Source organism: Staurois parvus, unplaced genomic scaffold (assembly GCF_062004578.1).
Source record: "Staurois parvus isolate SC_StPar_1 unplaced genomic scaffold, SC_StPar_1.0 ptg000230l, whole genome shotgun sequence".
NCBI lineage: Eukaryota > Metazoa > Chordata > Amphibia > Anura > Ranidae > Staurois > Staurois parvus.
In genome coordinates this window covers 4,056,606-4,073,753 of record NW_028318026.1, presented here as the reverse complement: position 1 = coordinate 4,073,753, position 17,148 = coordinate 4,056,606, and the positions used below count along the sequence as shown (strand labels likewise).

Here is a 17,148-nt window from a genome sequence, read left to right as displayed (position 1 = left end):
CAAGCTGGGTCACCATTTTTTGCAAAAGGATTTGTAAAATCCTAGAGCATGATTTGAAGTTTCATTATTCAGGGGTTCATTAATAATAGGTAACATTAGCTCAGTGCTTGAAGATGAAAAGTTAGTGTTAAGCTGGCTATACACTGATTCTACTCAACAAGATCGTTTTATTGATTCCTGTCAAAGGGACATGTTTCTTCTGTCACAGCAAAATGTTTCTCAATCAGTGGCTGCAGCCAATCAGTGTATTCTGACAGTGGTGAGTCCTGCTGTAAGGATACGAAATCTGATTGAGAGGGATTCCTCTTTCTATCTTGTTTGTGTGGATGGAAGAATCTATTTTGTTTTTTTTCATCCGTACAGCTGGCTGAATTAATAAAAAAAGGACTGTCTATGGCCAGCTTAAGGGTCAAAAATTTAGGGTGGCACAATAAGTCTACAAGCAGCACTGGGAACCAACACAGTCTACATGCTAGGGTTATATTTTATTCTTAGTTTGGCAATCTTTATATTTTTCTTTAGACTGTATGGTTTTAAAAGATGGTTATCTTTGTTTAATTCATGCCACTATTTTATGCATTTTTTTTAGTAGTACATACAAAAGAACGACTAGTATATGGTAATGGTCTTAGCTCCAGGGACAAACATATACTATGCAATTCAAAATAAGCCAGTTGATAGTCTTCTAAATATCCAAACCTTGCTAGAGAGAATTGACTTGTTATTTAGCGATGCGGATATTGGCTTAGTGTTTTACTGTGCTATGAACAGGGCAGAGACCGCTGGGCAATGAAAAGTCTGCATCCCCTTCATGTTTACTTGATATTTTTGTCATTGTATAGTGATCACACTGAACCTGGTTGGGAAAGAGTTGGGAAAGAGATTGCAGAACAGCTTGTGTCAGTGAATGACAACGTCTTTGTAGCTTAGGATATATTTCTATCTACATAGGTATAAACATTACTAGTTTTTTTTTTCTAAATGTTAAAAGTAATGATGCAAAACTCTAATAGATCAAACTATTAAAAATTAATTATATAATACCAGCAATTCGAAATCAGCCATGCCATCAATTAATCATATACCAATTAGAAATTAAAATCTAAAAATCTAACTTTGGAAATGGGGAAAACTGTAAATTCTCCTGGTGGGAATAAACTTGAAAGACCTGACTTGTTTACAGTTGGAGATGAAGGCCGGTTAAGAAGCACGTGAAGCAATACCAGAGTTACATGCCAAGTACCAGTCATATCTGCAGGATCACATTGCAGATATTACAGCTATGCTTATTACCAAGGAGAGCAGAAAATAGAATATAATAGATAGATAGATAGATAGATAGATAGATAGATAGATAGATAGATAGATAGATAGAGCACCATGGCCCACATTTCTGTACACTACAGTTATAGTACTTACACCTGTGCTGATTTCCTATGGAGTCAAGATTAAGAATGCACTGGTTAGATAGATAGATAGATAGATAGATAGATAGATAGATAGATAGATAGATAGATAGATAAAATAAGAGATTAGCAGACTGATAAACAGATAGAAAGACAGACAGAAAAAGAATATTTAAAGACCTTTGCCACCTTTCTGACCATGTTTCATGTTATGCCTATATTTAGGTTGTAAACATAAACATATTTTTAAATGTATTATTGTTGGCGCATTTATTAAAGTGTCATTAACCCCACACCAATAAAATTATCAATAAATGCTATATTGCAAGCTGATCATACTCACTTTTGGCCACTATAGAATTTATCTTCTGTATTCTGCAAAAAAACTGGTGGATCCTGCTGTTCTTTGTCCCTTCCTCTTTGTCTGTGTCCCCGCTGCAGCTGGAGATTCTACAGAGCAGGCAGTGGCACATTACTAATCAATCAATAACAGCAGGTGGTACCGTGATTGGGATTCAAACCAGCGACCCTAGTACTGCCAGGCAGAAGTGCTTACCATTTAGTCACTGTGCTGCCCTGATAGGCTGAAGGGGTTTGGAGCAGACTTTGACTGTAAACCCCCCCCCCCTTTTCCCAGCTATTATTGTACGTTTGTTAACTCAGTAGAAGCTCCTCCCACCAATGTTTCTCTGAAGAACAGAAAGAACTGAGGAAAGTCACATGGCTGGTGTGTATCAGCTATGGGAAAAGGTATGTAGATTTCATATTTTTTTAATGCGTACAGTGTCATCTTCCATATATGTAAATAGAAGGGATACTGCATATAAATTTTCTTTTTTTATCAATTGATTGTTTTAGACTATGCCTTTACAGGAGAAAATCTGTCTGCAAGAAATACATGTTGTAATTTATCATTGTATTGCCTGAATTAAAGTATAACTAAAGTGAAAACTTTTTTTAGTTTTGGATAGAGTGAAAATGGATTAGAACACCTACAGTATCAGCTTTTCATTGCTGTCTGGGGAGATTCACCCTTTCTATGTATCCTGTTTACTGTAATCACCAAAAGTAAAAGGGAAATAAAACCCCAAATGTTGGCAGAACATAAATAATGGGGGTGGACAGTTGTTCTGGTGACCTTAGTGACAACAAGTTATTTCCTCTCACTTCCTGTTGTGGCTATCAGGTAGGAAGTGAGGAGTATCTCCTCAAAATCTCCCCAAAATATAACCCTCTCTTACTCTATTCAAAATGAAAAAAGTTTTGCCTTTAGTTCTACTTCGAAGATACAGTGTAATGAAAGCTTCATTCTGAACGCAGAACGCAGTCAGAAATGTTTTAATTTTAAAGAGTAAGGAAGGTTTGGAACCTTGATCAGGATTTTATTGCTCTATTTGTGGGTCACCAGGGCAAAAAAATGAGGAAAATGGAGGTAACAGGGACCAAAAGGCACGTACAGCAATAAAGTTGATGGGCTTTGGGCTTGTGTTGATGGCATTAGTTTGATATCAGTTTGAGTTGCTTCTGAGATCATTCGGGATTAAGGCTCACATTTATGCAGGTGCAACAGGTTGTGAAAGTTTTATGTGCATTTTGGTGTATTGCAATTTGAGCAGCCTATTTATTTCAATGGGCTGCACTGCGCAAGACAATTGCATGAAAGAAATGTGGGCACGTTTTCTTAAATTGCATCATACTACAACACATGGCAAGAAGTTACCATGCACGGTGGTGAAATTTAGCACACATGTGTTGGCTGGTGCATTTGGGGTGCCATTAAAAACGAATGACATGCTTGCTAGGGCACATTGCGTTTTCTCGTGCTGCAGGAAGGCATGTGGTATTGCACTCGTTTCCGAGTCACATAGGTGTAAGTAAGGTAAGGATTGGGGCACAAAAATTATTTTACACTAATTTTGTTGAGCCTGATGTGATGGACAGTTTTACTTTTAAGGTTTAATACTACTTTAAAACTTTAAGGCTATATCACAGGATTTTTAGCAAAGTTAATGCAGCCTTTCTCAGCCTTTTTACCCTTGAGGAACCCTTGTAAAATGTTTCAGGTATTGCGAAACCCCTGCTAAAAAGTACTATACATACAGCTCAAAGAAAATTAGCACAATCAATTAATTTTAAGAGTTACACCCCTTTGTACTAAATAGCAAAATTATTTTTAATAAACTAATAAAATTAACAGAAAAGTAACAAAAACAGTAAAAAAAAATGTGGTGTCTCTCTTTATAAGAGCTGCCTTAGGTGACAAATGGAAAATTGTCCCCTTGCATTGATGTTCAGATCAGATAAGAGATCAATTTGCCTTGCTCACTGCTCAAGGAACTCCTGTCAGCCACAGAAGGTACCCTAGGGTTCCACGGAACCTTGAGAAAGGCTGGCTTAATGTGTAAAAGGCTGATTTAATGTGTAAAAGTAATCAATAAAAAAGATCTCTAGTCTATAATTTCCAATTCGAGGAAACTGAGCAATTCCCACAAATGTGACAGTGCTTTGGCACTCTGTTCTAGCCTTAAAAGAACCTATCAGTGCTTTGGTAAGCACACAACTCACTCCTGCTTCTGATTACATTGATGAAGTCCTCAGGGGCAGGCTCTAGGGACGTGAAAACGCAGTGCCAGAAAGACACTACGATGGATGAAAAAAATGCAGTAGGCTTGGCCTAAAGCACAGCTACAGAATACCTGCTGTAAATCCTATATTATTCATAACTGATTTGCCTGCCAATATTTGAAGAATAGGGTTCATGAATCCAGGTGCCCTCTAAAATTGTTTGGTGGAAGTCAGCTAGAGTGCTGCTGCATACTGGGGTATATGAACTCATATTCTGTCCTCTTTTTTCTCATTTCAAGTTGACCCTGGATGAACATCAATATGTCATTACCGTGGACTTTATTTTGCTGTGAGCAGCAGAGTGAAAAAAATGAAATCAAGAAAACGAATAACAGCATAGAAAATCTGAAAAATGGGAAAGACAAAATGAAAATGAAACAGGAGATCACACTGTTCAATGGAGTTTCCTTAATAGTTGGGAACATGATTGGATCTGGGATATTTGTATCTCCAAAGGGTGTTCTAATGTACAGTGAATCTTTTGGACTGTCCCTTATTGTCTGGACATTAGGAGGCATCTTTTCCATGTTTGGAGCACTGTGTTATGCAGAGCTTGGGACATCTGTCATAAAGTCTGGAGCAAGCTATGCCTATATACTGGAGGCTTTTGGAGGATTTACTGCTTTCATCAGACTGTGGTCATCCTTATTAATAATTGAACCTACGACACAAGCAATTATTGCAATTACATTTGCCAATTATATTGTTCAGCCAATCTTTCCATTCTGTGAACCTCCATATGCAGCTGTTAGATTAATAGCTGCAGCCTGTGTATGTAAGTATTCATTCGTACTGCTTTGTTTCATTTACCTTTATTGCACAATTTATGTTCTATACTGCATCAACTGTGATCAGTGACTTGAGATAACATGGAAGTGTTTGCAGGACAACTCTAAATTGTTATGTGATCAACAGGTATTTTATTGCACTCATTGAAAGAGTATAACAAATGGCTTTCAGTGATATATTTAAAAGGGGAAGTTCACCTTTTTCCACATAAAAATAAAAAGGTGAACTGACATTTAGTATCCTGGTCACCCCTCCAGACCCCATTGCACATAGTTGCTGTGATATCCCATGTTGCTGGTGTAGCAGTCCGTACACTGCAATACAGAGCCCCAGAGAGCGTATCCATCATGATATTTGTAATGGAAAGTGCTCATTGGTCACACTGACCAATGAAAAATGCTTCTCTCTTCTATGGCACCATACTGGAATAAGAAAGCTTAGCTGCACTTCCCATTGTTCAGCATGGTCATGTTGCTGCACTGACCATTGGGTGCTTGCCATTGCAAGCATTATGATGGATACTTACTTCAGGGAACTGCAACAGTTTTTTTACAATTTCAAAACCTTGAAATGTGGGGGTTTGCAATTACATGCAGTGAATTTAAGTTAATTAATGTCCGCTTAAAGGATCAAAGCTTATTCCTAATTTTTAAATATCATTACACATCCTAGGATTTTTGAAAAGCAAGGTTTTTCTCACTGCAGTGCACTTTGCCTCATTTAACTATATTCCAGTAAATCAACCACTTTGGCTTTGTTCACCTTCTCTATTACTACTACATAATGATGAGTGATAGTACAATCTAAATCCAGGGCTGCAACAAACACAGACACATGATAGAAGATTTTTGTAACACTACATTTATTCATGACTGTACAGCTCTACTATAGAAGCCAACTTCTAGACTGATATCAGTCTAGAGCGGCTTCAGCACCTGGCAGCTATAGTGGAAACCTAAGGCTTTCCATTAAGGGTAAGCCCAACCTCTTGTCAGCTCACTGGGGAAAGCATTGAAAGCTTGCATTGCATCATGGAGTCTTTGGAAACAAAAAAGTGGCATTCCAGGCAGTCATAATAAAAGAACGTTATCTATAATCTTTACTTGGTAGATATTAAAGTTCCTATGTGTGTTTTTGTTACTTTGTATTTAGTCATTTTCAGGGAGTTAATTATAGTTTGTAAAATATAATTTGCATGTAGTATGATTTTTATATTTACTACATTACTTTGGCTTTGCAATCCAAACATAGAAGTGTTCCATAAAAATTCAAGAGGACAACTTATTATGATTTTTGGATGTGAGGAGGTAGACACTGTTGTTATTTTCTCTCCCTTTTAGGCACCTTGACATTCATTAATTGTGTCCACGTTAAATGGGGAACAAGAGTTCAAGACATCTTTACATATGCAAAGATTATGGCCCTCCTGATGATCATTTCTGTGGGTCTTGTAAAGATCGGTCACGGTAAGATCATCATTCTAATGTACTATGAAAAGGAAATAGGCTGTTCAGGTAGCATGATGTACAAAGGTGACATTTGATCAATAGAATATAGGGCAAGCTGTGCAGATTAATTTCAGTTGTGTGAATGTGTACTCAACATTTGTGCAACCACAGAATTTACCTTTGATTGCCAAAGACATATTAAATACATGGCTGCACCTTTTTCTATGCCAATGGCTATCTAAACATTATTACTACAAAGCAACCATTCACTTCTAGAAATTTAAATCAAAAAGGCTCTTTTTATGACCATCTCATTTCTCGTGTTCACATTCAGAAAAATGAGCAGGGAGATCCCTGAATGAGCCTTGTGTTAACTGATCTTCTTTTGACTATAATATAAGGTCACTGCTGGGTTAGGTGCTAATGGAGAAGGAATCTGGTTCTCAATCTTCATGAGATATCATGGTCTATTTATTCCTCAGATGTCTCCATAAAACAGTACTACACTTTTTCATACTGTCACTTAGGAAGTTTTGTCAGCCCTTGTTAAAAAAAGTTACAAAATATGTAAATTCAAACTTTTCTTTCAAAGTTTTAGATAAAATGTGTGTAGTAAGGTTTTGAGTAGGGAAATATGAAATGTTACCCTCTCCCTTTGGAGCAGAGGTACATATAGAGCTAGTGATTAGAGGATTGGTTGGGGAGGTGAGTGGTTTACTGTAAAGAGATCCTGCCCCAGGCAACTATGGAAAAATTAGGGCCTTCTGTGTCAAGATGTAGGAACACTGTATACTGGCCTTTCCCTGATAGGATACACTGTGGAAACCTTTTCCCCGAGCAAGATAAGCTTAGGAAGCATACAAATTTTTAGTGTACCTCATTTAGACAAAAGATGGAAATTACTCTTCTAAAATGGATATTGCCATGTAAAATTTGGACAGCCATGTTATCAGTTATGTTTCAGTAAAGCAAGAAAAAAAAGAAGAAGATGGATTCGTCTCTTCTTTACTGCTGGTCAGTGAGTGTCCTATGCCTTAAGAAGTGAGTACGGACTTGTTTCAGTTGGGGAGGATGGAAGAGGTTGGTAGAAAAAGGTTTGGCTGCCAGGTGGTGTTGCTACGTCCTGTAACAAACACGCACCCAGAAACCTGTGACCCTGCAGATTTTTGGTGTATGGTGTGGTTCTTGAGGGACCTGACCAGATATCAACAAATTGTTAGCGTATGTGACTCCTGTCTGGAGTGTGAGTTCATGTTAGCCCCTGGTAAGTCTCTGGCCTGGAAGTATAGAGCTGGTATGGGGTAGGTTGGGTCTTAGACACAATACCACCCATGTTCTATACATAGGCCCCCTAGCACAGGACCTGACTTATCAAGCACCACTAAGGACACTACATTCTGAGGGATTAGAACCTCTATTTTTTTTTATTGTTGTCTGTAGTCCTGCTAAATGAGATTATTGTTCACTATTGATCCTGGTGACCATTGTCTCTGGTAAAGAAAATGATGGGAAATGTCTTGAGTTGACCCAGAAACAGAAGGTAAAGAAAAATATCCTAATGGGAACATCTGTTCCAGTTGGCTAAAAGGCTGTCTAAGAAGGGATTCCTCTCACTTTAGAGAGATCTCTACTTTACTTTCTCATAGGACAGAGACCAAAATAAAAAAAAAAACAAAACAAGGGTCATAACCATTCTCTACTCTATCCAAAACACAAAGTTTTGACTTTACAAACACTTTAAATAGGATTAAATTTCAATTCAAGTGTTTTGGAAAATTGCACCCATAATTTCAGGGTGCACCAAAATGGCAGGCTTTCAATGTCTAACCTGTTCTTTCACTGTATGGATACCCCGCTGCCATGATTACAGTCTCTGATGTACATATCATACAGTGTACAGCCAGGGGCGTATCTACCACAAGGCAAACAAGGCACTTGAAAAGGGCAGGATTTTTCAGGGGGGGCAGCACCTTCCCCCAGAAGAAGGGATAAAAAAAGGGACATGCGCACCATGGGAACCAGGTGGGATCTGAGAGAGGCTGAGGGCTGCTTGATGGTGTATGTAGAGCCTGGCTCTCTTTCCCAGGGATGTCCGGAACTGTAAAGGTGAATGTCTTTCTATCACCAATGGGAGGTAGTGGAAAGCTCTCCTGTGTGAGGGGCAGGGATGTTGTTGGTCACTGTTAGGCTCTCTCCGTGGGAGGGGGAAGGGGATGTTGTGTTGGTCAGTGTCCATGGGAGCAGACAATTTTTGTGTCGCCTAGGGCAGCACAAAACCTAAATACACCACTGTGTACAGCGGTCATGACTATATAAAATACAACACAATGCATAAATCTCAGGGTTCAGTACCATATAACCTACAACATAGCATATACAGAGCAACTTTCAGGACTATGGAGCATATAGAGTGAAGCTATCAGGACTTTGTAAAATAGTTCATAATATACAGAGTGCAGTAGTAAGGACTAAGTAGTGAATGGAGTACAACAATCAGGATTATTTACTGTAAAATATAGTGCATACAGTGAAACAGTCTGAGTGCTGGGAGTATGTAATGCACAGCACAGCTTACAGAGTGCAGTGGTCAGGAATAGGTGGTCCTTTAACTGTTGGTGTGTCCCCATAGGATTGGTTCACTGATATGTAGGCCCCATAATATTGGTTTTAAGTGGCCTATGCCCCCACTGGCAGTCAATGGTCCCTGTCTGCTTACCTTAAAATGGTAGTAAAGGTTAAATAAATAAATTAATCCCCTGCAAGGTAATGTCATAATTTGCTAGTATGCATACTAGCACATTATGAAAGACGTTCCTTAAAAGGAAGACCTCCAGCGGTGCGCTGTCACTGCTGCAGAGGCTTCCATCTTCACCTGGCCTTCCTTCTGGGTTCGCAAGCTCTGGCCATCTGACTTGCCGAGCCACAGCACAGTACTCTGAAGGAACGGCATGGGTATGCTGTTCCTTCAGAGCGCATGCATCAGCTCTAAAAAAGAGCAAATACTGTATCTCTTAAACGGTGCATGTTTAGGTTGATATTCATTTTACCTTCAGGTAAGCTTTACTATAAGGTAAAAGTTAATAAAAGAGTTTACTACCACTTTGATGATCAGTGGTGATTACCCATTAAAATGTAGGTGTTTGCCCTTGTAACATTTGTGTTCAGTGGCATTGTTATATAGGCATTCAGTAGCCAGTGCCCCTATTAGTAGGCAGTGGTCTCTGTCTCCCTTTTGTTGGCGAGAAGCACTGCAGAGGACTCACACCTGTTCCTTCCTGTTCCTGGGTCTGTGACATTGGTAAACCACTCTGCTATTCAGATTGACTTCCTCTGTTTAAGGTCTTGCTAGTCCCTGGGCACTGGGTAGGATACCTGAGAAAAACTCTCGTCTAGCAACACTTATGGTGACATCTACAATTCACAGCATTTTAGTGCAGGAATTTTGTTTCTTTTCAACCCACTTGAACATAATCTGGCTGGTTTCGCTCTCTGTTTTCTTAGGCGAGACAGAAAATCTCCAAAGTCCTTTTGAAGGGTCAACAATGAATGTGGGATCTATGGCTCTAGCCCTCTACTCTGCACTTTATTCCTACTCTGGATGGGATACACTAAACTTTGTCACAGAGGAAATGAAGAATCCTGAAAGGTTAGAATCTTTTAAAATGTCACTGTCCCATAATTCTTCACTGTATGTGCCTATGGTACATTTTACAAAATATGAGTATTATCAGTCTAGGTTATTTATTTAGTCCAAACACCTGTTGTCCCCAGTGGTTGCCTTGACCTTGCAAGCCTCCCCACACCTCTGACACTCTGGGTTCAGACATATTTCAACAGTATAGGATAATAATGTGAGAGACGCAATTCTTTAGTAACACATCTATATTAATATTGTTCAAAAGAGTAGACCACAAGAATAATGGGTTTAGGATATATAACCCCAAATAACACATAACAATAGAACACTGGTAAAATAGGAATAATCAGTTAGCAAACTTAAACAAAGTATACAGTCCTGAGTAGTAAGCTTCAACTATTAAACTGCAACACCAGCAGTGAGAGGGTGAAGAAAAAGCTTGATGACTTACCAGCTCCCTCTAGGCCATCTGCTCCACAATGGTGGATACAGAGAATTATTTAAATGTACACTCTGACACAAATAGATATAAGCATCCTAGTTTAATAATAATGGCTTTATAAGAGATCTCTTTAACTAGAGTTTGCAACTTGAGTCCTGTGATTTAAACCATACAAAAGCAAGGTCCAGTGCTTCACATAAACCAAACGTGTTATATCATTAATCAAAATATGTTATATACCATTAATCATAATAGCCAATCAATATAATTAATATTACCATAAAAAGTCCAAGGCCATGTAGTGTGCAAACAAAATCTTCTGGTACTTAATAAATTTCTTCATGCAAATCCACTTAGTGCTCCACAACCGTGTGCCAATAATATTGCATTCACCAACATCCATGGCCCCTTAATTAAAAGAAGGTCATATGCGGTTGTTTCACCATGGCTTTACATCTCAGTGGGTTCCTTCTCTATTGTCTCCCTATGTTAATTCAAAGTAGCCATATTCCTCAAGATGAATGTTGTGGCAAAGTCCAGCTGAAAAGGCTCCAAGGATGATCACGATGCAGCATCCATCTTTCTGTCAGAGACCTAAAGACAAGATCAGCGGGGATGGGGATATCCTGGAATGCAGATTCTCACATGCAGAAACTTGTGCATCCAGGTAATTCACAATTTGGCAAAAAGTAATCCCAGTAAAACGAAACCCTGCCCCGGCTCCCCGCTCCTCACTCCAATAGCTGACAGCTACTGCCGTCACCGCCACTTTGTTGTTTCTGCTCCCCCTCTGTCAAAAGTGACTTATCAGCTCCCTCTAAGCCATCAGCGCCATAATGGTGGATACAGAGAATTTTTTAAATGTATAAATAGATATAAGTATCCTAATTTAATAATAAGGGCTTTATAAGAGAAGAGGTCCCTTTAACTAGAGACTGCAACTTGAGTCCTGTGATGTTTAAAGTTCCTAATATTGTCATGTCCGTTGTCTTCTGATAGCAATGGTGGAGACATAAACAGTAGTGAATATGGGTAATTCAGTGAAGGTAAACAGATAGGCTTTGGTACTACTCAAAGATCTCCTGATACTGAGAAGTAAAGGTTTCTGCATGCAGTGTCTCTAGAGTGATGACAGAAAGAGGTAGGGCATCCGCCTGTTCACCAATCCCATGGATAGCACAACCTCCTAGAGAGTTCTTGCCCAGGCTCTTGGCTGTTTGCAGGGATGTGCAGAGTTGCCACATGATGGCCTGTCAATGCAGCTTGCAGTGATGTCTGTGTGAAGACCGAATAGTGACAGTCCTGATGCAGAGAAGCTGATGCAGTTCCGGAGTGGTGATCAGTGTCACTCCTGTGCTGAACTGATGTGCAGAGTCCTGCAGCAGTAGGCAAACAATCTATCTCTGGAAGAGATGGCAGTCCCCTTGTGTTAAGCTTTGAATCCCATGCCAAGAGACCAAGCCAGTTCCTTGTTGTAGATTATCTCTGCTCTCCCAACAACCTTCTGGTTCCCCTACTCTCTGGTAGCTATAGTTCAGTTAGCACTCAGAAATACATTATATTGCTGTCAGAAGATATAAATCCACTCGAACAGGAAGTGATGTAGCAGTCCCAGTATTGGGCACTAGGATTAAAAGGATTAATCATAGTCTCATCTGTAAATGTTCCTGAAAGGCATGATGATATAGCCAGTACCTGGTGACATAACTGTAAAGTATTGTTTAAAATAAGCTCAACAACATAGCAAGAATAGGGTCAAGTTGCTAGTATTACTTGTGTAGTTGAATTTGCCACTCTCTGTCAGTCTCTGTGTTAGTTTTGATTTATTATAAATTATCAAGGGCATTAGGATTCCCCCCCCCCATAGACCTGGCCTGTAACTTTGTGAATTCAGATGGTCAGTGAGTCCCTTTATAATGTATCTGCTGAACATTTTAACTTTTAAAAGTAAGCATTCCCTAAGGCTTTCTCAAGGATGAGCAAATAAAATGTATAGCTGCTCAACCTCATCCATCCATTAATCGCACTGGAAAATGCTAGTGCCCACAATAGGGCTCCTGAATGCCCACACATCCAGAGATACAGCAAGTAGTCCTGCCTGCAGTTCAAGTTCCAATAAATTATTAGTCTTCAAGCATACAGGTAAAAAATGTAGTCTTCTTATGCTTTTCAGCCATGAAGGGCCATAGTCACTGATAACTCTAACATTGCATACAATAGAAAACACATGTTGACAACATTTTAAAACTACATAACAAAATACTGAATAAAGAAATATTCCAAATATGTTATAACAATATATACAGCTGTGCTCAAAAGTTTGCATACCCTGGCAGAAATTGTGAAATTTTGGCATTTACAGTATATTGAAAGTATTCAAAATCAATATATAAACCGTATATTCAACATGCAAATGAGATGTGAAAATATATTAAAAAAACAACTAACACCTGACAAAATGCATAATAAATCACTCTCCTAAGTCAATAAATGAGTGCATAGAATGTGTAAGTATGCAGCTGGCCTAATAGTGAATAATGCAATAATCACCTCATGAAACAATGATGATTTGGATCAATAAGGACTTTGCACTTCATCACAATTTTCATTTTTCAGTTGATGGACTTATGTCAAATGATGTAAATATTTGTTTATATCTACAGTGTTATATTTTGTGTCATATTTTCACTCTGCTAGTATATATATATATATATATATATATTCATTTATTTATTTTTATTCATCATTATATTGAAGTATAATAGATTGTAAGCTCGAAAGAGCAGGGCCCTCGATCCCCTCATGTTTTGCATTGTATTGTTATTGTTTTGTCACATGTTCTGTCCCCCTTTGTAATGTACAGCGCTGAGCGAACTATTGGCGCTTTATAAATACTGTATAATAATAATAATAATGTCAAGAAAGATAGTGATCATATGAAGCCATTTATTATCACATAGTTGTCTGGCTCATTTTTAAACCATAATGATAACAGAAATCACCCAAATAGCTCGGATCAAAAGTTTACATACCCTGGAATGTTTGCCCTTGGTGCAGACAAACAAGGGGACACACAGATAGAAATGCCAATTAAATGGCTAGATACTGAGCCATGGGGGGCAGAAAAGGATTGACAAAACTCCTGTGTAACAAGATAATGGAACTTTAAAAAAGATATTGAAAGCCTTGAATGTGCCGAAATGGTAGACACGGAATGGCAAAAATACACAAGATATTATTGGAGATTGACACTGACACAAAATTAATGCACATAGAGAAATGGGAAAGAGACATAGGAAGAAAAATAGAGGAGGAGGAGAAGAGGAAAATGTTCACATTAATTCATGAAAATATTAGTATGAGGGAAGTAGAAATAAATTATAAGTGTTTGAATAGATGGCACATTACCCCTAATGTAGAGCACAAGATGAATACGGAGATGTCACGGATGTGTTGGAGAGGATGTGGTGAGGTTGGCACGTGGTATCACATGTGGTGGGAGTGTTCAGAAATACAGGTGTTTTGGCAGAAGATAGTTTATTTAATAGGGAAAATTACTAAAATCAATATAGGATTGGATCCAGAACTATGCCTCCTCCATATCTCGGAGCTCTCTACGAAAGTATACAAGAGTTCCGGGATATGGCATTACTTGACCGCAGCAAAGAGTCTGATCCCCAGGTTCTGGAAGAAAAGAGAGGTGCCAACTGAGGAGGATTGGATAAGTAGAGTAAATCAACTATCCGGGACAGAAAGATTGTATTATACGTACGAGGACAAGTTGGAGTTGTATAATAAAAAATGGAAAGTCTGGGAAGAATATAAAGTAAAGGTGAAATATATGATGAGATAACATTCCTGGAAGTGGAATTAGAATAGGGTTTAAGAATAACAGAAAGACATGGAGTTAATGAGAGAAAAAGGAAAGTGGAGCGTGGGTGGAAGAGGGATGGTGGGGAGGGGGGATAGAGGGGAGGGGGAGTTTGGGAGGGGGGATGGTAAGAAAAGGAAGTTATATATATGGTCAAATAAATTATATAAATTACTGTTTTGATAATTATAATAATAGAAATGTTGAAATGACATGTATAAGACTTGAAAATAAATAAATATTTATAAAAAAAAAAGAAAGCCTTGAATGTGCCAGTCAACACTGTTCAATCACTTATTAAGAAGTGGAAAGTTAGGGGATCTCTTAATACCAAACCAAGGTCAGGTAGACCAAGAAAGATTGCAGCCACAACTGCCAGAAGAATTGTTAGGGATACAAAGAAAAACTCACAAGTAACCTCAGGTGAAATACAGACTGCTCTGGAAAAAGTTTTTTTTAAAGGAGCACAATACTCTTCCCTAATCTATGTATCCAAAACACTTCCCTCTAAAGGATTTAAAAAAAAAAATTCTTAATACTAAAAAGAGTCTGAAAACATGGTTATCGGTAACAGGGTCATACAAGTAAGGAATAAGGACATGCTGCTATTGTAAAGTACATGCAACCGCTAAAGTTGTTAAGTTAGTACTAACTGGAGATATTTTTTCATGAGGGGTTTCATTAACTCTAATACGTGCTATGTAGTTTGTGCTAAACATATGCACACTCCGTTCTTTACAGATGTAGGATGTACGATTTATCAGAATTGCTGAAAACTTTGGTTGTAACCCAGAGGCTTCTCAACAATCTAATGTATCCAAGCATGTCTTACAGGTTTATAATGGTAATATGACTTTTTCTGCTAGAGAGAGAGTTAATTTGTCTTGAGAAAGGTGAGTTGTATAGAAAACTTCATGAAAGGGAATTGTTTTAGATACATAGATTCGGGACCAGAGCTCCTTTTGGCCTTAACCATTGCTGGGACTTAGATTTGTTTCTTAAATAATTAACTAATTTGCTTCAATTAATATATTTTATATTATTGTCTTCTTTATATACTGTATGTATTGATACTCGACTTTTCATACTGTGAGGAAATGTTTAACTATTGCTGTATATTTTTTACATCTTTTGAATATTTCTTTGTTCAGTAATTATGTCAGTGGTGCCTATTGTATACCCCCCCCCCCCCACACACACACACACACACACACACACACACACACACTTTTTTGGAAGGGAAGGTATTCCTTGTGCAAAGGTGCAATATGAAGGTGAACTATGACTAAGACTCTTCATGGCGGCTGATAAATGTAAAATACTGTTTTTTAGCTGCCAGGAGATATTATTGGAACTTGAGCTGTGTACAGGACTACTTGCTCTTTCTCAAGGACAAGGCCGTCAAAGTCCCAGTGGCAGTAATTAGAACCTCTTTTTTAAGCAAGGTGCTGCTGAGCAAAACAAGACATTGCAATTCTGTTTTTAAAAGGTATCCAAAATGTGACCCTACCTTTCAGAGATCCTGAATTTGTAAGACCTCCTGTTACAGATTTGTCTTGCAGGTTCCCCTGCTGGTAAAATCTGGTATAATTAGATCTAAAAATAAAGTGACTCTCTATACACAGTGGCTAAATGGTTAGCACTTCCCCCTGGCAGTACTAGGGTTGTTGGTTCAAATTCCATACTTGGCACCACCTGCCTGCAGTTTGCATGTTCTCCCTGTGCCTGTGTGGGTTTCCTCCCACACTCCAAAGACATGCTGGTAGGTTAATTGGTTCCTGTCTAAATTGGCCCTAGTATGAATGTGAGTTAGGGACCTTAGATTTTACACTCCTTGAGGGTTAAGGACTGATATGAATGTACGATATATACACTATATTGCCAAAAGTCTTGGGATGTCTGCCTTTACACGCACATGAACTTTATGGGCATCCCAGTCTTAGTCTGTGCGCTTCAGCATGCACTGACCCTGCTCTCTCATTTTACGTGGCCTACCACTTTGTGGCTGAGTTGCTGTTGTTCCCAGTTGCTTCCAATTTGTTATAGTACCACTAACAGATGACTATGGAATATTTAGTAGCAAGGAAATGTCATGGACAGACTGATTGCACAGGTGGCAACCTATCACGGTACCACGCTTGAATTCACTGAGCTCCTGAGAGCGACCCATTCTTTCACAAATGTTTGTAGAAGCAGTCTGCGTGCCTAGGTCCTGTGGCCATGGAGGTGATTGGAACACCGGAATCCAATGATTTGAAAGGGTTTCCCAATACTTTTGGCAATATAGTGTATATATACATTATTATTATTATTATACAGGATTTATATAGCGCCAACAGTTTGCGCAGCACTTTACAATATAAGGGAGACAGTACAGTAACAATACTTTCAGTACAGAAGGAATAGGAGGGTCCTGCTCGTGGAGCTTACAATCTAAAGGAAGGGGGAGGTGATACAAAAGGTAACTGCGGGGGATGATCTGGCGGAGGTGATTCAAGTACAGTTCTTAGGTGGAGGTTGGGTAGGCTTCTCTGAAGAAGTGAATTTTCAAAGATCGCCTAAAGGCAGACAGGGTGGGGGCTGACAGGACATGCTGTGGTAGGGAGTTCCAGAGGATGGGAGAGGCTCTGGAGAATATACATGTAAAGCACTGCATAAATTGACAGCGCTATATACAGTAAGTACCTGTAATTAAATAAATGTAAACCTTTCAGGCTTTTGCAGTCAACATTTATTCTGCAAAGAACTTCAAACAAAAAAGAACCAAGTACAAATGTTGTTTGCTAGAACATCTCCATTTTAGCACATAAGGGAACCTCAATTTAAATTGGATTTACATGTTTCCCATTATCCCTCATTAATAAAACACTGACATTCATACATTATACACTTACTAGCACCAGGTTTGGATTTTATAAAAGGTATAATCT

The 17,148-nt window shown here is 38.6% G+C and overlaps 1 protein-coding gene and 1 long non-coding RNA gene across 5 annotated transcripts in view; one reads left to right on the top strand and one right to left on the bottom strand.

Moving 5' to 3' along the window:
- Positions 1 to 1,965, bottom strand: part of LOC149460433 (uncharacterized) — a 148,706-nt gene extending 146,741 nt beyond the window's left edge. For all 3 annotated transcript variants that reach the window (XR_016313074.1, XR_016313075.1, XR_016313073.1), the window contains exon 1: positions 1,750 to 1,965. This is a non-coding gene — a long non-coding RNA (uncharacterized LOC149460433). The remainder of the gene's footprint in view (positions 1 to 1,749) is intronic.
- Positions 1 to 17,148, top strand: part of LOC149460432 (Y+L amino acid transporter 2-like) — a 32,799-nt gene that overhangs the window by 922 nt on the left and 14,729 nt on the right. For both annotated transcript variants that reach the window (XR_016313072.1, XM_089679700.1), the window contains exons 2-4: positions 4,271 to 4,806; positions 6,161 to 6,286; positions 9,770 to 9,914. Coding sequence is in view for 1 of the 2 variants with exons in the window: in XM_089679700.1 (XP_089535826.1) it covers positions 4,281 to 4,806; positions 6,161 to 6,286; positions 9,770 to 9,914 (797 nt within the window). In the remaining variant the exon portion in view is untranslated. The remainder of the gene's footprint in view (positions 1 to 4,270; positions 4,807 to 6,160; positions 6,287 to 9,769; positions 9,915 to 17,148) is intronic.